Source organism: Leopardus geoffroyi, chromosome A1 (assembly GCF_018350155.1).
Source record: "Leopardus geoffroyi isolate Oge1 chromosome A1, O.geoffroyi_Oge1_pat1.0, whole genome shotgun sequence".
NCBI classification, from domain to species: domain Eukaryota; kingdom Metazoa; phylum Chordata; class Mammalia; order Carnivora; family Felidae; genus Leopardus; species Leopardus geoffroyi.
This window is the reverse complement of record NC_059326.1, coordinates 26,250,833-26,271,540: the sequence shown is the minus strand read 5'-3', so window position 1 is coordinate 26,271,540 and position 20,708 is coordinate 26,250,833. Positions and strand designations below refer to the sequence as shown.

Genomic DNA, 20,708 nt, shown 5'->3' with positions numbered 1-20,708 from the left:
ATGTAACCTATAAAGAATCCCAAAAACCAAGCTTTACCCTTTTCCATGTTGTCTTGATAAGGTTAAAAGCAAGAGACTCTTAAATAAGGTTTCTCCTTCTACAATTATTTGTTCAAACAGAACATTAAAACATTTTTCTTTCTCCTGTTAACAGCTCTTGTGAATTGGATAGTTCTCCAATCAGCCATTATTTCCAAATGTTCTTTTCCTGGGTTGAGAATTTGTCTTTTATATGCTATTTTGTAAGGGATTATATTTTGATCAATCTCACTTCAAAAAACTTGACATTATTCCTGATATTTACAATATTTACTCGAGAGTTTTAATGGTTCGTAAAATGGACACACAAAAACGGTATCTTAAAAAAAAAAATCCAATTCTGAAAACAAAGATGAAGCTTATCAGGAAAATGAGAAAAAAGACTAAATAGATCACCTATTTCATACATTTGGGACTGGATGACCCAATGAAGAATCATTTTAATTTAATAGTTTAAAAAAAATTTTTTTTCCAAAAAGGTTAACATACACAAGAAGAGGATATATATTCAGAAATACTTAGAGGAAGACACATAAAATTAAAATACACTTAAAAATACTGTTGTAGTTTTCATTTTCTACTCCTGAAACAAAAATAAGCCATTTATCAGTAAGTGCATTTTTTTCATGGAGAAAATATTTATTAGTTTTCAAATGATCACATAGTACAAATATTACACAATTAGTCATTCTAGGAAAAAAAATTAGCTTATACTAATAATCATAAAATAAACACTGAAAAATATAGGATTGCATAGTGACACGAAATACTGAAAAATCTGAAAGGAAAATGTATCAAAATAAAGTTTAAATAAACAAATCAGTTCACATTAATATACAAAAAGTTTCATTTTTAAATAGCTTTTAGTGGCATGAGGTGAATTAAATGCACTTACATTTCTTTTGCACACTTTAAGGAACAGAGCTAAAATTTAATCAAAGCATGAGGTTAAGAGATTAAATCACTTTTCATCTTTAAAACTGAAACAAAAGGCTAATCGCACAGGCCATAAACTGGTTGGTACTGTGGTTCCAAGAGTTCAACTAACTTAATTTCCAAGCAAATTTCACTTTCAGTTCCCCTCAGTTCTTTCTAAAATGTTGGGTAGTTATTTTTTAATTTATAGGTGTCTGTGAAGACTCTTATCCAAATTTAACAAAAACAAATCAAGCATACAAAGCTATAATCGTTTATGGGAATTCAGAGCTCCCTATGGAAATTTTAGTTCAAACTGATCTTTTAAACCTTTAAGTACTATACAAAAATTCGTAACTAATGGGGGGAAAAAAAGGTCTCATAGAAAGAGAGGCGACACACCAGGTATAACTTAGCAAATGTGGCTCCTAAGACCTTCAAGATCATTTTAGATGCTTCCATATTAATAACTCGAGGATTCTTATTCCTAAACTTTATACCAAATAAAACAAACTGGCAGCATCAGGTAGCTTTTAAAAACTTCTTTAATAGCTTTTGACTGATCAGTTAATAGATGCCAAAGAGAAAAACAGAAACATTTTGATAACTACTTCCGTTTGGATCAAATGTTTTGCAACACTTATTCACATGTGGAGACTTATGCCCATACTACTAACTGCCTGTGCTCTCTACATGCGTCTTTGTTTCAGTATCGTTCAAACTTTAGAATGCCTTCAATGCAGAACAATACCTCAAATTTAACAGGTATTTACTACTTTAGAAGACCGAACAAGCTACTTTGATCTCAAAAGATGTCTCCTCTACTTCTATACTGGAATCTTTGTTGATTTGACAAATAAGAAGGCTCAAGAGCAGAAAAAGATAAGCTAAAAGAGTGTATCCTAATAATAAAAGCAATTTGGAAATAGTTAAGAAGTTCACCTTTTTATTTACTAGTTCCTTTCAGTGTCAGGCAACAAAAAATAATTTTGTAAGTTTTCTGGATCCCCTATACTACTAAAAAAAAAAAAAAATTGCCTGCTTCATTAAGGTGATTTTCAATCCCACAAATCTTTTAAGTGAAACAGAGAGCTGCTTTTAAAAGAAAGGAGTCTCTCATACTTTCTCTATTTCAGTCTTCTGAATAGAAAGGAATATTTGCATGGCCATGTAAAACTCCAATCTGAAAAAATTATTTCATTATTTGAGCCTTTCCGTTTCCAGACCAAGAGTACACGAGAGTAAATCTTAAAGTTTATAAATGACAAGATCAGGTGGCTCTCTCATCCTTGTGTCTTCTAGATATATTGCGTGGCTCCGTTCACCACTGCCTTCCAAACTGCAGGTGCTGCATGTGTGACAGATATCATCCATGAAGGCTCTGCTAGAAGAGTTCCTTTTGCTGAAGAAGTATGATGTTTACCAGTTGAAAGAAATCTGGGCAATTAGAGAACAAATAAACCGGTCTCCCATTATCAAGATACCTGGAGTCACAGAAGGAATCCACCAAGGAAAAATGAAAACTTGCCAAAGACACCAAAGTCATGTTCTACCCATTGTAGATGATAAGAACTTCCTGGAATCAAATCCTACCCTTGGCATCAAAGAAACTAAGAGAAAACCATCTTAATGCCATGGGAAACATCTAGGACAAGGCTCTTTTGCCACAAATAACATTACTCCTAGGGACTGGAAAACTACTTATGAGTATATATTTAACATAGCTTTCAGGGATAATATATATCCTGAAACTTATATTCATTCACATTTATCTCATTAAAGAATGAAGCCTCAATTTGACAGTAAAACCATAATGGTACTATCATTGTATCTTCTAAAAGATCTAATTAATATGAAGTCCTAAAGTTTGAGGTAGGAAAAAGACCAAAAAGTTCTCTCTAACAGGGTAGGATAACACCTGGACATCAGACTTGTGCAAATCAGGAGAGCTCAGATGTCCAGCTTGCCCAAAGATGAAATACAAAAACTTCTTTTTTACCTTCCGGTAATAAAAGAGCACTTAGAAGTCCACTAATACCATTAAACATTAAAATGGGCAAATATTCCTTTTAAAAATTCCTGTGGACTTAACACAGGCAGTCACCAAATCTAGTGCCCCAAATCATCCACTGCTTTAATTATCTGGAGAGAAAATTAAATAAATTTTAGGCCTCTTTTCTGAATGGGCACTAGTTAGCATTCTCAAGAAAAAACAAACAGATTGCAGCCCCACTTGGTTCTTATATGAACCCAAGGAGTACACCAATAGAATTAAATGGGCAATGGACGGACACTCCAATCTATAAATAAACCCAAGTAAATAATGGAAAGCACCCACTTGTTTATTATCCTTTCCCACTCTCTCCAGAAGCTGGATATTCTGCCTCCAAGGGTTCAGTGGAGAAAGTGGACCCCTGACGTCAAAAGCTCTCCGTGGTCTTGGCTGTATCTGTGGTTCTAGGATCACTCCTTGCACCTCTGGTAGGAGAGAAGCACTGAAATAGAGAGCTGAATATAGATTTAAGAAAAAATTCTTATTAAGAAATTACATTCTCTGGTCATTTGAGTTTGCAATGACTTATCCTCAGGATAAAAAGGAGCTACCTTTGGGCACACTTTCTTTAGTGCCTTCTTAATTTGAATCTTTGAAATCTGTCACCACAAATGATTAATTCTTCAGTAACCTATTAAGAAGGGACCTATCTTGGTGTAAGCCATAACACACTCTGTGACAAACCACCCAACTTCAAGTGGAAGACCGAATCAAAAAATGATAAATTATGACTAGAACAAGAGCACAGCAGCACAGTTGTCTTAAAGGGACAGGGAAAGGAACTCGACCTCAGCTATATCAAAGGAGGAGTCCCAGTTAATTCTTCTGTCAAAGAGAAGAAGATGGATTGAAAAGGAGAAACAGAATAATCAAGCATATTAACAGGAACACTACTAAACTTTGGGAATTGTCTAAGAAGCTGAATTTGTTCTTGTTTTTAAGTCTTCAGTAATTTAAAGACTTAAACTACAGTCCCACATTATAGCAATACAAAGCTAAACCTAAATTTTATCAAGCTAGGACCACCATCACTGAAAAAGAGTTTTTCAAGCACTCATATTTAAAAGTGGGAGGGCAGAATACTGTACATAGGTAATACAATCTAAAAATCTTTTTTAAATGTATGATCATTTGGTTTTGGGTCAAGAAGGACCAGGAAATAAATCATTAATGGCTACAATGCAGAAATTAAAGCAGTAAGATATACTCAAATAATAGATGATGACAAAGATACTGGAAAATAGTTTGCTTTATTATAGGAATAAGGTAAATAAGAGAAGGAAGTTCAAAGCACATAGCATCTGATCAAGGAAAAGCTGAAAGGAGAATAAGATAGGCAGATATGTATTTAAAGTTATAGGGACTGCAGGATAAATTTTAACAGTGGAAAACAGATCAATTATACTTTGTGGTACAGAGTGATATATCCCTATTAAATTTCAGATCTTCTTCTAACTAGAAAGGTGCTGCACATTCCTGTTGTATTGAACATAATCACAGTACCCTATTTCATGGACATGTTATATTTGGGGATAAATTAAGAAAAAAACTGCTAATCAAGTAATTTTCTTTCTCACGCCAACTGGTTATCACAAGGGTTCCTTACCTGTTAGTGGAACGAGGACTGTGCTCTCTTGTTCTCTATCAATCAACCAACAAAGGTTATAGTCTCAGCACTAAGAAGGTAGCAACCAACCAAAGTTAGTGTTTTAGTGCCTTCACTTCCTCCTGGCTCTGCCAGCCAGTTTGGAAATATACCAACACAGCTGAAAAGGAATCGTTATTCCATTACCTAACAACATTTAGACTCAATTTTTTTTAAAAGCCTGAAGAAGAAAGAACAAGCTAACCCTTCTGCTTTAGGAATATATTCAATTCTGTACAAGTGAGAAATGAAAACAGTTTGGACTAAGAAAAGAAAATCTATGATTTAACCATCAAATCTGTGATTTCCAAAATGTAAAGAAGTGAAAAAAGAAATCTAAAAGAAGTCAACGGGGTGAAACTTCCATCTAGCAAGAGGTAGCAAATAAATAAGTACGAAAGTACTTTACAAGCCTATGTGGCAGCTATTTTCTTATTTTAAGTTTCCAATAGATTTTAAATCCTCAGGTCTTTTAGTTTTAAAGACTATACTTTTTAACCAGTAGCTTACAACAGTATTTTACAGTATAATCACATTGAGGAGGTATATGAGGGACAATGACAGGAAGGAAGTACAAATTAGAAAAAGATCTGAATACTAAATATCTCAAGAATGGCACTCTAGGTATTTTCAGGAGTCCAAAAAAAAACAAAAAAACAAAACAAAAACAAACAAACAAAAAACAAACAAACAAACAAAAAAAACCCCACTATAATCCCAAAAAGATTAACAAGGTATTCCACAGTTGGAGTTCTTAAGGTATGACTTTTTAACAGATGAGAAAAGTTTAGAATTAATACATCAGAGCCATCTCATTTATGTATTCATTGTACCTACTGTAGTCCCTCTGAGACAGACACACACACACACACACACACACACACACACACACACACACACACACACACTAGCAGTACCTACAAAACCCCAAGGTTTTGCTTTCCAAGTTTCCATTTACCCTGTTCAACCATGATCCGGAAGTAGATTATCCTCTTTCTGACACGTCGTCAGGAGGTCAACAGCAGCCTAATGCTACGTCACAAGGCAAAGGTCATTCACTTCACTTCATCTCATCTCTAAGCATTTTATCATCTCACATCATCACAAGAGAAAGAAGGGTGAATACAGTAAAATAAGATCTTTTGAAAGTGAGACAGACCACATTCACATTATTTTTATTAGGGTACACTGTTATAATTGTTCTAGTTCATTATTAGGTTATTGTTGTTAATCTCTTACTGTGTCTAATTTACAAATTAAACTTTATCATAGGTATGTTATGGTACAGGAAAAAACACAGTATATACAGAGTTTGGTACTATATGTGTTTTCAGATATCCACTGGGAGTCTTAGCACATAACCCATATAAGTAAGGAGAGACTACTGTATACTGTGCAATCAGGTGCTACAAAAGTCTTTTTTACATTATGAAAAAAATCACCCTCTAGTCTTTTCCAGTTAATTTCCTTAACAAATCATTCTTTTTCATGTCTAATATTTCAATACAAATAAGATTAAAGATTTCCAAATTAATGAGATCTAAGTAAACCTTAACTATTTTATGATATAGTTTAAAAAAATAAATTCAGAAACTATAAAAAAATATGATTTTCCAAATTTTCCAGTTTTCCTTTATTTCTTGAATACTAATCAATAGTAACAATACTTCTGATTGAAAATACAGGTTAAAAGGGAGCATTCCATTTTGGAATAAAAGATATTAACTGCTAAATTTTTTTTTAAGTTACAGGCTCACTTAACTTTGAAGATGAAAAACAACTCCCAGGAAATCATATCTTGCTCAGATTAACAGTGGGCTAAGTTTACAATTTCCCCTTCAATAGGAGCTCTAAACCACTGATTTACTTACCACACCCCCACAGAATTTATAAATTAAAAATACAAACATATTTAAAAAACCAAATGCCCTTAGGATAGGTTATAGGGCTGGAGAAGTAGATGCACTCATAAAAACTTCTCCCAAGTGAGATTATTTTCAAGATATCACTTCTTGATTTTGCTTAAAGTAACAAAACTTATGGATTCAACATACTCATACTCAACATACTCATACTCTGAATACAGATTTCCCTTAAAATAGAAATTATTTGAATCCTTGAGGAGAGCTGATATCTCTCTTGCTTCAGGAGTTGATTATTTATGATGATTGTGGATTTGATCATGTATCATTTATAAAGAAATATGTAAAGGCACTTACAAAATGAGATCGTTATTCAAACAAGAAAGAACAACCTTTGCGAGACTACCATTGATAAAGGCTCTTAAGAATGACACAGTAGGACCTTACCTAATTCTATTTTAATAAACAGCATTCTTCTATGTAATGTTTAGAGATGAAAACAATAAGCACTCCACTGGAGAACCTGTATTTCAACCACTAGAGAATAAATTCTAAAACAAAGCTAACAAAATCACCTGTGCTAAAATGTCACAAAGGAACTCAAATGGATGTTAAGAGGTCTATCAATCCACTAGTACTTCAATAAAATCATTTTAACATTATCCCTAAGTATTTAAATTTTTTTTTTAATTAATTTTTTTTTTTTCAGCGTTTATTTATTTTTGGGACAGAGAGAGACAGAGCATGAACGGGGGAGGGGCAAAGAGAGAGGGAGACACAGAATCGGAAACAGGCTCCAGGCTCTGAGCCATCAGCCCAGAGCCTGACGCGGGGCTCGAACTCATGGACCGTGAGATCGTGACTTGGCTGAAGTCGGATGCTTAACCGACTGCGCCACCCAGGCGCCCCCCTAAGTATTTAAATTTTTAAAGATTCTTACTGAAAATCCAGGTATATTCAAATCAGAAACAATAAACCTAAGTATTTCGTATTTAAACACCACTGAGAAATTCTCCCAAAATATGCAAACTAGACTATTTGCAATACTTGTTCTCAATACTAAATTATTAAATGAGCATATATTGCTTATTAGTTTTAAGCATTTCTAATACCGAAGAAAGAGAAAAGGCTAAGCCTAATCATTTTTAAGCAGTGAAATGCAAGGTAATGAGTTTCTACAAAGACTATTTCTATTCCTTTGTATTACAACTGACTGAAATTGAACTTGCTAAGTTACAGATTTATAGATTATTTATAAAACAAAACATTCTACACTAAACTGGAAGCATGATGTAACATATTTTTATTTTTTTTAATCACTAATCATTCTTACTGGTCCTAAGGCACGTCTATTAAAAAAATAATAATAATCATCATCTCACAAACCCCTTCAAGTGCCCAGAACAGTCCTAGCTGGCATTAAGAAAATAAAAGAACATCCTTAACGGAAACCATGAGAGTCTATCTCCAGACCCTAGAAGAGTGCTTGGCACAGTTAATTCAGTAAATATTATACAAATGAAGTCTACTGATCAAGAAACAAACAAACAAAAAAATTTTGTCAAATGGCTGATGTCTAAAGTAGACACTAAAAACTTCAACTTTCTAATCCTAAGGAAAATAAAATCAAAAGTATTACTTTCATGTACCTCTTTGGGGGTCATCAGCTTCTAGGATTAATTTTTCAATATGGTCAGCAGAAAACAAACGCATCCTAGGATGATACAAATTTTAGCTAAACTTTAACACCCGTAATAGATTTTCTAATCTTCTTTTCCAGATTTAAAATCAGTAAGAAACCAGATATTGCCAGAACACCCAATTTAAAAATTTCAGTTTGAGAAAGTGAAATCTTGCCAAAAAACAAGCAAACAAACAAACAAAACCAGCTACCTTAGAATTAGTCACAGTATTGTAATGACTCTGGAAGGAAAGATTACTTCTAAGCTACAATCTTTTATTTATTGTCAAGTAGGTCACACCTTAAAAACGCCAAAATAAGGAAGAAAGCCTGAAACTTTAAGGAATGCATACCAATATGAGGATATACACTTATCATGGAAAGCAATTTCCTAAAAGAAAGTTGTAATGAGAATGATGAACCTTAACTACTAGAATGTTTCAAGAACTACCAAATTCCAAGATTTACCACTATATTTTCTCTTCGTCCTTTTGGAAAAGATGCTATCCAAAAATGTTATTGGGATTCAAGTTACTCCACTAGGTTTAAACATCAAGTATTTGTCAAAAGATAAACAAGAAAGAGACAAGCAATGGGTCTTCACGTTCCACTGATTAAGGTAGAAGATGAAATAAAACAGATAAACAACGCACAATACATTTTTTAAAGTAGTTAATCCACTATAGAATAAAAGATAAAACACAATCATAAAAAATATATATCGACTATAAAAAAGGCAACTTCAGGATCAAGAATACCAAATATTTACATTTGCTACTGCCTCTTTTGAATGAAAAAAGGCTTCCAGATTAGACAAAAAAAAGAAAGTCAATTTTAAGAAAATGCTCTAAATTACTCTTGCAAATTATTTTCATAATTAATGCAGCCCATTACTTTTATCTCTTTTTCACCTGTTTATTTTACCATATGAAATATTTGGCTTTGTTCTTACAACGGCCAGCATATCCTGAAGTACATGTAAGATACTGGGAGGAAAAAAAAAAAAAAAAGGATTGTCTTTTGATCACATTTTTTTATTCCAAGATCTTGTGTTGTGCTACTTCCCTAAAGACTGCATTCAGACATAGATGAATATAAAAGACTACAGAAAGAAAAAGTTATGTTTTATGAATTATGCTGCCGTTACGTTAATTCTTTTGTGACACTTATCCACCTATGACAAGAAATATATTATCAACAACAAAAAGATATTAAAGAATTAAATTCAATAGGTTCTGATCAAGTAAGATTCATTAATGTATGCTAAAACTAATGGGTGAATATATGATGAGAAACAAGGCATTTACAGTGTCTCAAAATATCTCCCCACAAAAAACCTTGCTATTTACAAAGGGGAAAAAGTAATTTTTAAAAGTACAGAAACTTGGCAGACACCTCCTTAACCAAATGATCAAGATAACGTCACCAGTAAGGAACAAATCAATATCACATTTCTCCTGATACAATGCACTGATAAGGACATACTATCATTTCTGTGGTATTCTTGCCAAAAATGCATTATCCCAATCTGATCACAAGAAAACATCAGACACACAAATTGAGGGACATTCTAACTAGCTACTCTTAAAAAGTGTCAAAGTCAAGAAAGGCAAAAAGACAGAATGAAGAAGCATCTCAGATTGAAGGAGACTAAGGAGACATGACAATTAAGTACAATAGTATGAGATCCTAGGTTAGATGCTGGACCAGAAAAAGGTCATTTAGTGAGTGGACAATGGTCAAAATTCAAATAAAGTTTACAGACTGGTTAGTATTAATATTAATTTCTGATTTGTTCTATGGTTATATAAAATATGACCATTAGGGAAAAGTGGGTGAAGTACATGAGAACTCTATGAAGTAATTTACAACGTTTTAGTGTGCACGGCCTGATGCAGGGCTCAAACTCACGAAATGCGAGATCATGACCTAAGCTGAAATCAAGTCGGAAGTTTAACCAACTGAGCCACCCAGGAGCCCCTAAAGCTATTTTAAAATAAAGTTAAAAATAAAAAAATGAGATTGTCTGGGGGTGCCTGGGTGGCTCAGTCAGTTAAGTGTCTGACTTCAGCTCAGGTCATGATCTCGTGGTTCACGAGTTCAAGCCCCGCACAGGGCTGGGTGCTGACAGCTCACAGCCTGGAGCCTTCTTCGGATTCTGTGTCTCCCTCTCTCTCTGACCTCCCCTGCTCGTGCTCGCTCTCTCTCTCTCTCTCTCACAAAATAAACATTAAAAAAAATGAGAATGTCTGAATAAGGTACCATATTTGACACACCTATGAAATGTCCACTAAGAAATATAAGTCTACATTTTTTAATTTGAAAAGCTTACACTAATCTTTATTTAAAAGTTATCCTCATGGAAATAACAGCATTGTCATATTCTATACTAATACCAGAAAATTAATCACATGGTGATAGTCTTAAGTTTTTTAATATCTTTGGTAAATAGTTCTCTATACAGAGAACTGATTCAGAAGAAAGTATAGAAGAGATCAAAAGACAAAATCTTCCCACCTACAAACAGAAAAACTAAATTATGTTTATGTCAAGCAACTAGCGTAGAAATTAACTTTAGACTACAGCAAACATACGATAGAAAAGATGGATAAAAAAACAAAAGCACTTCCAATTTAAATTATTATATATGAACTTACACTGCTGCATTATAAAAATAGAAGGAATAAAAAATTCTCATTTTTTTCTTTAAAAATGTCCATAGGAAACAAAGCTTAGTGTCATAAGTGTCCCTCCTGCATTTTTTTTTACTTAAAAATAATGACACTCCCAAATAATTCTTTTTTTTTTTTTTTAATTAAAATCACTTAAGTAATCTCTATACCCAAGGTAGGGCTCCGAAACACAACCCAAGATCAAGAGTTACATGCTATTCCACCTGAGCCAGCCAGGAGCCCCCCCCCCCAATAATTTACTCTACTTTCAATTATAAAATCAGTTACAAATATTCATGATCATCTGGTACCTAGGTAGCTCAGTCAATTAAACTTCAACTCTTGATTTTGGCTCAGGTCCTGAGTCCAGAACCCCACTGGATTGTGCTCTCTGCCCCACCCCCTTGCTCACATGCGTGCGTGTGCTCGCTCTCTCACTCTCCCTTTCAAAAATAAACTCAAAATTTTTATTTTATTTTTTAACATTTATTGAGCCTCATATATAGCAAGTAATATATTATGCATTATATATATACTGCCTTATTCAATCCTCTAACTCTGACATATACAATATTAAAGTAATCTCAATTTTATTGATAAGAAAAACTAAGGCACAAGTTAGTGAAGTAACTCACCTAAGACCATACACCTAGTAAGCAATAGAGAAATTCAAAACCACTTTGTCTCCAGGATCCTGAGTTTTAACTAATTTTATACTTTTCCAAGTCATGTTATTTTCATTAACATAAATATTTTCTTTATAAATACTTAGTATATGGCCAACAGCTAAAATAAACATTCTGGGGGCACCTGGGTGGCTCAGTTTTGATTTTCACTCAGGTCACGATGGCAAGCGTTTGTGAGTTCAAGCGCCAATTTGGGTTCCACGCTGCCAGTGCGGAGCCTGCTTGGGATTCTCTCTCTGCCCCCCAACCTCCTCCCCCTTCTCAAAATAAATAAATAAATAAACTTAACAAAACATCTCCAAAGGCTTTCCATTGTCCTCAGAATAAAATATTCATACGTTAAATAAATATACATACATTCTGTTTTAAGTAGAATTCTGAAATTCTTTCCTTCAATTTCATTTAAACATAGATCAGTTGATAGTTATTTGCTTCGTCATTTCTATCAACCTATGAAAGTTTGACAAGGCAATAAAACTTAGAAAGTGAAGCAAAACTCACTATCTGCAAAATAATCTAGAAACATGTTTCTATTGAGCCTGAAAAACCTAAATCTAAAAGTATATTGGAATGGTAATCAGAAATCTCTCTTACCTTTTAAGTGTCTACAAAGAAGCAAGATGCCAAAAGTTTTTTTTATTTGAATTTCTAGTTTGCACATCCATTGACTTGCCTAACAAACAATATATGCAATACTCTTAAATGCATAAGAATTTCATGAAGAGTTTAATGAGTTCAATTATCTTAATGTAATTTAAACATATCTACAACTTAAGTCATCATTTCTATCATGAGCAGGATTAAAATAATAATCTGGCAAAAAAATTAGACTTTATTCTCTGACAGCTCAATTCTACTACCCAGAGAACAATCTTTGATTTATTACAGAGTAAACAATACTCTGAATGGATGTTATAGTTGTCCTAAATTGCAACATTTTTAAAAAATTATTTGCAGAGAGCTTGCAATGTACCTACTGAAATTCTTCTATATTTAAGACGGGATCAAACGTCACCTGCCTCCTCCATCTCAATTGAAGTCTAATAAAAATCAATATAATATAATCATATAAATGTAAACATGATATTAGAAGCAATATAACTTTATATAATAAAGAATTGGAAAGCACCCTGTTCTTAAGTTTTTTAAAAGACAAAACAGGTATCTAATTACAAATAATGCCTTCAATCTACTCTATTCTATTATATATAATTGATGCAGCCTCAATGTCCAGACAAATTATATACCAGTGACGACAAAAAAAAAAAAAAAAAGTCCTAATATCAATAATCATTCATGAGTTTTAGAGAGAGGGTATCTGTTCCACTGGAAATTAAGAACGCATGTATTGATCAACTAATCAGTTCCTAACAGTAATGAGAATATACACCAGTAAAATGAGAAATGCCCAACCTGATATGCCATTCTATATTTAAGTACTGGAAAAATACTTTAATCCTGGTATTTTACTGACCATTCAACACTTTCATATCTGATTCCACTTTCCAAATATTTGGGGTATAAGATTTTATTGTCACAATCTATGTCTTGAAAGGGAAAATATTTCCAAAAATAGTAAAATGTACAAAGGGAAAAGAATTATCACCACCATCAAGTTAATAACTTAAGAATATGATTTGATATAATTTAAGAAATACAATTTGATATAAGGCATACAGGAAGTTTAGTTAGCATTATATGGACTATCAATAAAATTTTGTAAAAGCCACAACAGATCTTGGATTAAGCCCTTGAAAGTGCCAATGCTACTCAAGTTCTCAATACAGCATGTGAGACAACTTCACTTATGGATGTACCTTCATTAAGAAATGAAATTCATGGGGGTTCCTGGGTGGCTCAGTCAGTTAAGTCTCCAACTCTTGGTCTCAGCTCAGATCATGATCTCAAGGTTCCTGAGTTCAAACTCTGCATTGGGTCCTGTGCTAACAGCAGGGAGCCTGCTTGAGATTCCCTCTCTCTCCCTTTCTCTACCCCTTCCCCAGTCATGCGCTCTCTCTCAAAAATAAACTTAAAAAAAAAAAAAGAAATGAAACTCATCTATATTCTTTCACATATTTTAACAAGTCACTCTTCAAATTTTATTGAGTATAGTACTTTAAAGTAGAAAAAGATCTCTTTACAGTCCTCCTTCAGATCTTCTGAAACTGTCAAATGCAGCTAGTAGTTTTAAAAATTCTTTCTGCAGTTTTACAGTGGTCTACTTTCAAAGACTTTCCCAAAAGAACCAAAAATTCCTTCCTTAATCAACCAATGTATCTTGAGAAACATCTCCAAGAATCATTCTTTTCACCCATTTAATAAATCTTTTAGTCCCCAAAAGACTTCAATTTTTCTCCTCAGAATGGGACATCCCTTTTGATACTCTTAATCCATTTCTCAAATAGGTGCAACATAGGAAATGGATGAATGAGAGATGATAACATTTAGTTGGCTCCTACACTTTGTTAGCAACATCAAGCTTAACTCTAAAACAGAAGACACACAATGTTAGTAAAATGTTCTACATTAATGGTAATCAAAGCATAGAACAAACTGATCAGCCTCCCTATCTCTGAATGTTTACAGAGTTAACATGGTAATACTTTCTATCCTATTTACAGATTTCCCCCAAGAATATACTAACTCATGTGAAATCTATTCCTAAGGTCTGCAAACCATTTATAATGATGGGGCCAATTAAATGAGGCTGCAAATATGTCAGTGCTGTAGTTCTCAAAATATGTTCTGAAACTTCTGCCAGATGGTTCACTCGGTATATATACTCACATGACAACAATTTTACTTTTATTTCTAATATAAATCAAATACTTATGAAAAATAGGGTGATATAGCAGAAAAGGAACGGTTAGGGGTAGTTGTAGAGATGGGATCCAGTTGGAGTCTGCCACCATTACTTAACTATATGACGCAGAACATTTTTTTGTATATAAATTGAAGGGGATTAACATTTCCCAAAGTATGTTACAAGGATCACAAGTTCTACAGGACATTAATAAATGTCAGATGATCAAAAAGGTTGCTAAGGTTGGTAGTCAATAAACAAAATTGTCTCTCTTCTGTAGAATTTCTTGGTCTTTAATACATTAAAACGCAATGTCAACCTCCAAGATATATATAACAAAAAGCATTCCCCAAAATTCCTGGGTTCTAAGAACTGTGTTTTTGTTTGGCGGGGGGGGGGGGGGGGGGGGGGGGGGGGGGTTGGCTTAAAGAACTGGTATTCCAAAAACACTAGTTTTGAAACTTTTATACTAGATTTAAAAATCCAGTTCAATGAATCTTTGAAACCTAAAAACCAGGTACTGAACTCATTATCTTATTAAAAACAAACATTAATTCCATTCATTCTAAGGAGACAGTCTTCAGTCCCATATGGGATTGAGTAGGGAACGGATGGTATTCAAGGCACTATGCCCATCTAAAATAATCTTTACAATGAAAAAGTTTAAGAATCACTTGATTAGGGTAATAGTTCTAGTTTGGAAATATTAACAAACTGCTACAAGGCACTATAGTCCTTGCAAGTAACCCCCACCCCCATAAAGAAAGAAAGGAAGATGTGCTTTGTAACAACTTTGTTTCTGTAAATTCAAGAATTTCAAAGCACTTCTCAAATAGTTAGATACGATATAGTCCCAGCAGTCTAGGATTCAGAAGACTTAATCCCTGGTGCCTCTATTATAAGTAATAAATTCCCTTTTCTCATATGCATCTAGAATGCTAATACCAGATATATACCATTCTTAGGAGGATTGAGAGTAGTCACTGTTTTCCTATAGGAATTATTTCTCTTACAGAGACCTAGGGGAGAAAGGCTATACCAAAAATGTCACAAAGGTGCAGAATCACTGGTTGAGAAGGCTATGGTATGTAGAAAGACTGAATATGTAAGCAAGCTTTTAATTTTAATTTACAGTGCTTATGAAAGGAATCATTCTTATTTGCACAGTAATAAAAGCAGCTACCATTTACAAAAACTACTAAGAACTGAGCTAGGTATGCATTACAGCCTTTATCTCCTTTAATCCTCCCAACAACAGTTCAAGGGTAGCTATTACCCCCCACTTCACAGGTAAGAAACTTGGGGCTTACATTTATATTTACAAAGGCCATACAATGAAGAGGTAGCATAAACAAGATTAGACATCAGATCTGATGCCAAAGCTAATGCTCATTAACTCTGCCTCATTGTGCTCTGTGCTCTTTGTTAATCCATAGCCTAAATTAATCAATTTATTTGAAATAAAAAGCTGTCATGCACACCATATACAGAAACTAAGCATGTATAACTCAATTTGAATAATTCAGAAGATATACCAAGATCTTATGATGCTTTTTCAGAGTACTAGACAAAACTCTTGAAGACCAAAACCATGATTTTTCTTTTTATCCTTAGTACTTTTGTTCTGTGCTAGCATACATAGCAAGCATTCAAATATTTCTTAAGTAAATAAATCATCACAATACCAGGAAAGATTAGTACTATAAAAAGCCTCACAGGCTAACAGACAACTACTTAAACTAGCTTGGGTGTTTTTCTAAAATATTTTATATAGCTAGATTTACAGATGTAGGCAACAAAATTCTCTATTAAATTATCAATTATCACCAGATCCTCCTCTTTCCCTTCCATCCTTTTTAAAGGTCTTCTATACCTTTCTATTTCTGTTTCTTCTCCCCTATTCACATGTTGAGTCTCTAACTCAGACCACTAAATGGCATTTACAGCATTCAGGTCACATATTTATAACCTCAAATACAGCACAATTTGGGTTTTGTTAGGCCAACGTGTCTACTTGTTAAAAGCTTTTGTTTTTGCATATTGGACTCATTTCTTAATAAGCAAATTTAATAAGCAACTGGTAGATCCTCATGAACTAATAAAAATGTGAGTACAGCTAGAAAAGGAACTAAATCTTTAAATACAAGAAAAAACCCAAAGTGGGTTTCCATTTCATAAAAGGCAATCCCACTTTTAAAACATTCTCCCTTCAAGGTGATTGCCTACATGGATTGGGGAGAATGGCAAATTTAGGCTTTCAAAGTATATCAATAAATAAAATGCCTAGAAATGCAATCAACTTGTACATGATGTGAAAGTCATATTAGTGGGAAGTGAAATTATGGAAAAAATGAATAAGATTTATATTACTATTAAATAAATTATTATATCCTTTAAGATCTTTACTGTTAACTATAATTTTTAAAAAATTCCAATTGCTTCTTTCTATAGTTCCAATGTTTATAAATCAGGAAAAATATGATGAAAATGAAGGAAAGCAGTTCTACGGTAAAAACTTAAAAAAATTTTTTTTTAACATTTGTTTATTTCTGAGAGAGAGACAGACAAAGCGTGAGCAGGGGAGGGGCAGCGAGAGAGGGAGACACAGAATTCAAAGTGGGCTCCAGTATCTGTGCTATCAGCAGAGCCTGACACAGGGCTTGAACTCACAAACCGAGAGATCATGACCCGAGCCGAAGTTGGACGCTTAACTGACTGAGCCATGCAGGCACCCCTCTATTGTAAAAGCTTTAAATTAAAAACTTTAAATTAAAAGAACACCTAATGCAATTATCTCATAAAAAAATAATAAGCTCTAAGATAATAAGCAAAAAGCCAAAGTAAATCCTGTTTGTCAACTTATTTCACATATTTCAAAACATTTTCTTGTTCCAATAATAAGCACAAGATGTGAATATAAGCTATCACCATTCAAAATTAAAGATCTGAGTCATAAAATGTACCATTATAATTCAACTAATTAAAGTGAGTTTTATACTTTAAAAATTATCTTAATGTAATTGGATCATGTTAAGCATTAAAAATATATATCCTAAGTATCAACAGCTTATAGTAAAAGCTCACTAAATGAGACCAATGCAAGGCTACTAATCTACTTACTGAAAGGTTCATGTCATAAAACTATCTGTATACTCAGTCTTAAAAATTGGATTCCAATTAAACTAATTTTCCAAATTTAAAGTTTATTCTTCAGCAAAATTTTGGAAAGTTTAATCATTTGGATTAGAAAATGTTTTCAAAATTAAGAGAGTTAATTAGGAGAAAATAAGATTAAAAGAAAGCAATAACTAAATTAAGATTGAAAGGATCATCATTAGGAACATCAGTCACTGTACAACTCTATAATGAAGTCTATGGGGCCAAATGTCTCCATCCTCATAGGCTAAGGACCACTTTTTATGGTTGTGAGCTATCACCTCTTGCTGCATATCAGTGGGCCAGGGCAATCTCCAGAATGGTTAAGAGTACAAGCTTTGGAATCAAATCACCTAATGGAATACTTGCTCCATCATTTAGTAGTTATGCGACCAAGTTACTTAACTTGATAATATTTTACTTAAATAATATATCAGCCAATAATACAGTAAAAGAAAAAGAAATTTTAGAATCATCTGTCATACAATCCTTAAGACCCCTGCAAATTTACCATCAATCTTATATAAATTTACCAAAAAAAAAAGAGCTAAAGAGGCTGACAATTCAATTATTATGTTCCTTCAGTAAGCATTAAACATACTTGTTCCTAAAAGGATTGGGGTTCAGTATCATGGTTAATTATCATGGGATTCAAGAATGAAGACAGGAAACATTAAGCCATCTAATTTGCACTTATCTCCTCATTCTGGGTCCACCCTTCCTTCCTAGGAAAACAGGTAAAGCTAATAATAAAATACAACCAGTTGTATAAACTTACAAATTCTGCTGTCATTTCAGAGAATAACTAGTAAATAATGTTTAGTAGATCCCCAATTTAGCCGAAGAACAGTTTAGGAGTCAGATCCTTTATTCCAAGATTCTACAACAACATGGAGGAGCATCAACGAACAAAAGACATGGCTCCAAGCTGAACTCTGAAAGGGAAGTTAAGACAAACTACAGTGATAAAGTCTAAAAAGAGGAAGAAAAGGAAAAACTCAGACATTTGACGCTTATCAGCACCTGAACAGTGGACAGCACTGCCAAAACCAGTATTTTCTCAATTCACCTCACCACCTTGCACCCAAAGCAGTACACCTGAACAAAATCCAGCAAAAAAGGTAACTTATAAAGCAGGATTTTTTCTAAAATAAATTTGCTAATAATATCACTTTCATTGCCTATCACCTTTAAGAAGTAATTTTTAAAGCATGAGTATTTCCTGAACAGAAAGAGAATCCTTGTCATTGCTGAAAATACCACAACACTGCCTAAAAAACACAACCAAGAAAATAAATTTCATATTAAGCATAAACAAAAACTTCCTTATGATGTAAGTGGGTTGTTACCTAATTCATAATCCTACTTTCAACTGGTGAACATTCAATACTATATGTTTCTTTGGGGTATTCTTAAATTTCTAACTCCTACTTTGTTATCAGGCTATAAGCTGCTACTTTCCCAATGTCACCTTACCTGCCTTAGAATCCCATTTCTTTTCTTTCCCCTTCCTCCCTCATCCGCTTTAAGATGATAAAGCTAGCAAACAGTAAGACTTTAATAAAAAAATAGTATAAAAAAGGACCAAATCTGCTATGCAAAAATAGCCCACCCCTCCTGGGAGATGGGGCACCTACATTGCTTTATTTTTTGACAGCAATTTCAACCAGTTTGGAAGTCTTTAGTCCAAAGGATTAAGTTACCAGTGTTCAACCTCTGGATTAGTGAGTGGACTGTTACCATGTGTGGACTGGGTCCTTACCTCCTTAGCGCTTCTAATGAGGCCACTGATTCAAACCATTATCTCAGATAGCAACTACAAAGACAATATACCTTGGTTTCCACCAGTGACAGAAAAAGGAATTACTGAGCTCCTGATACCCCATTAGGGAAGGAAACAACTAGACATCCCGAGTAAAGTCAGCAATTCCCTAAAACCCATCACTGGGACTAGGCCACTACATAGCACAAAAACTAAAAGGGGCCCTCCACTCCATGACCAATTAAATACAGACTTCTCAGTTCTGCCTTTAAGACTTTTCAAAGGTAGCTTTCATTTTCTATATTCTTGTATACAGACACCATTGCCTACCAACTTAGGCAATTTCCTATGCTCTTTTCCATAAATATTTCCTATAATTTGAGCCTTTTTGGTGTAGTTTTCTCTACCAAAATAACCTACTAATCCTCGTAGCTATCAAACTTGTCTCAAATGTCACCTCTTAAAAGGCATGTGATTTTTACTTTGATTCTCAATACTGTTTTATTCATATCTCTCATAACATATATCCTACCCTTGCCATACTTTTCCCATTTATTGAACTTCTATCCCAAGTCATTCCCTAAAATGCTTCAAGCAACCTACAAAGGTAGATATAAATACTACAAAATAAAATACATTATAAATAGGTGAAAAAACTGAAGCAAAGGACCAAAATTAGTAGGAGACTAATATATGGAGCCTGTTACCTATTATCTTTTTCTTTCATGTACATGTGTGTGTGTACACATATATGTATGTATAAACATATACTTATTCTTGAATGAATATGCTCTCCTTAAGGATAGAAACAGTGCTGTGTAAACACTTATTAAATTATATCCTTTCAAATACATAGGATATTTTGTAATCTAAGAATTTCAAAATGTCCTTTTAAAATTATATTCCTTTATACGTATATCCACACATATATGAACATATTCTCAAAATTTAAAAAGGGAAGTGAAGTGAAAAAAGGTACCAACATATAAAGGAATAAGTTTGATGGCACTTTAAATGTCAGTAAAATAATCAAATTACTCACATTTAGTGTCAATGACAGCACTAAGGCTTTTAACATTTCAAATAACTGCATATGCCATTTCCCTTTTTGTAGAGACATAGGAGTGCTCAGAGGGATAGGAAGAAATAATTCCTCTTCTTTCCACTGCCTGGAAGAGACTGGCAATTGAATATATGAAAAGAAAGCAGGCAAAAGTCTCTATGATCACTAATGTGTTAAGAACCAATCCTAAAATATAAGTCCACATTCACTTGGATTTTTCACTACTAAGTATATTTGGGACACATCTGCTTTGGATTAGACACAGATGAACCCTATGAAAACATTAAATTGCCAAACATCCTACCTGAAGGTTATAACCACTTATCCTTCAGACCTTTAAAACTACAGCTATAGATAATAGCCTTTCTGGG

At 33.5% G+C, this 20,708-nt stretch overlaps 1 protein-coding gene across 6 annotated transcripts in view; it reads right to left on the bottom strand.

Moving 5' to 3' along the window:
• The window catches only part of TSC22D1 (TSC22 domain family member 1), a 133,185-nt gene that overhangs the window by 95,843 nt on the left and 16,634 nt on the right, over positions 1-20,708 (bottom strand). For 2 of the 6 annotated variants that reach the window (XM_045476997.1, XM_045477040.1), the window contains exon 3: positions 1,482-3,449. The exons of 1 other annotated variant lie outside the window; for it this stretch is intronic. In XM_045476997.1, the coding sequence (XP_045332953.1) occupies positions 3,089-3,449 (361 nt within the window). In that variant the 3' untranslated portion in view covers positions 1,482-3,088. Of the gene's footprint in view, positions 1-1,481; positions 3,463-20,708 lie in introns of those variants that run through there. 3 more of the 6 variants (XR_006712247.1, XM_045477025.1, XM_045477017.1) reach the window with 3 other exon arrangements.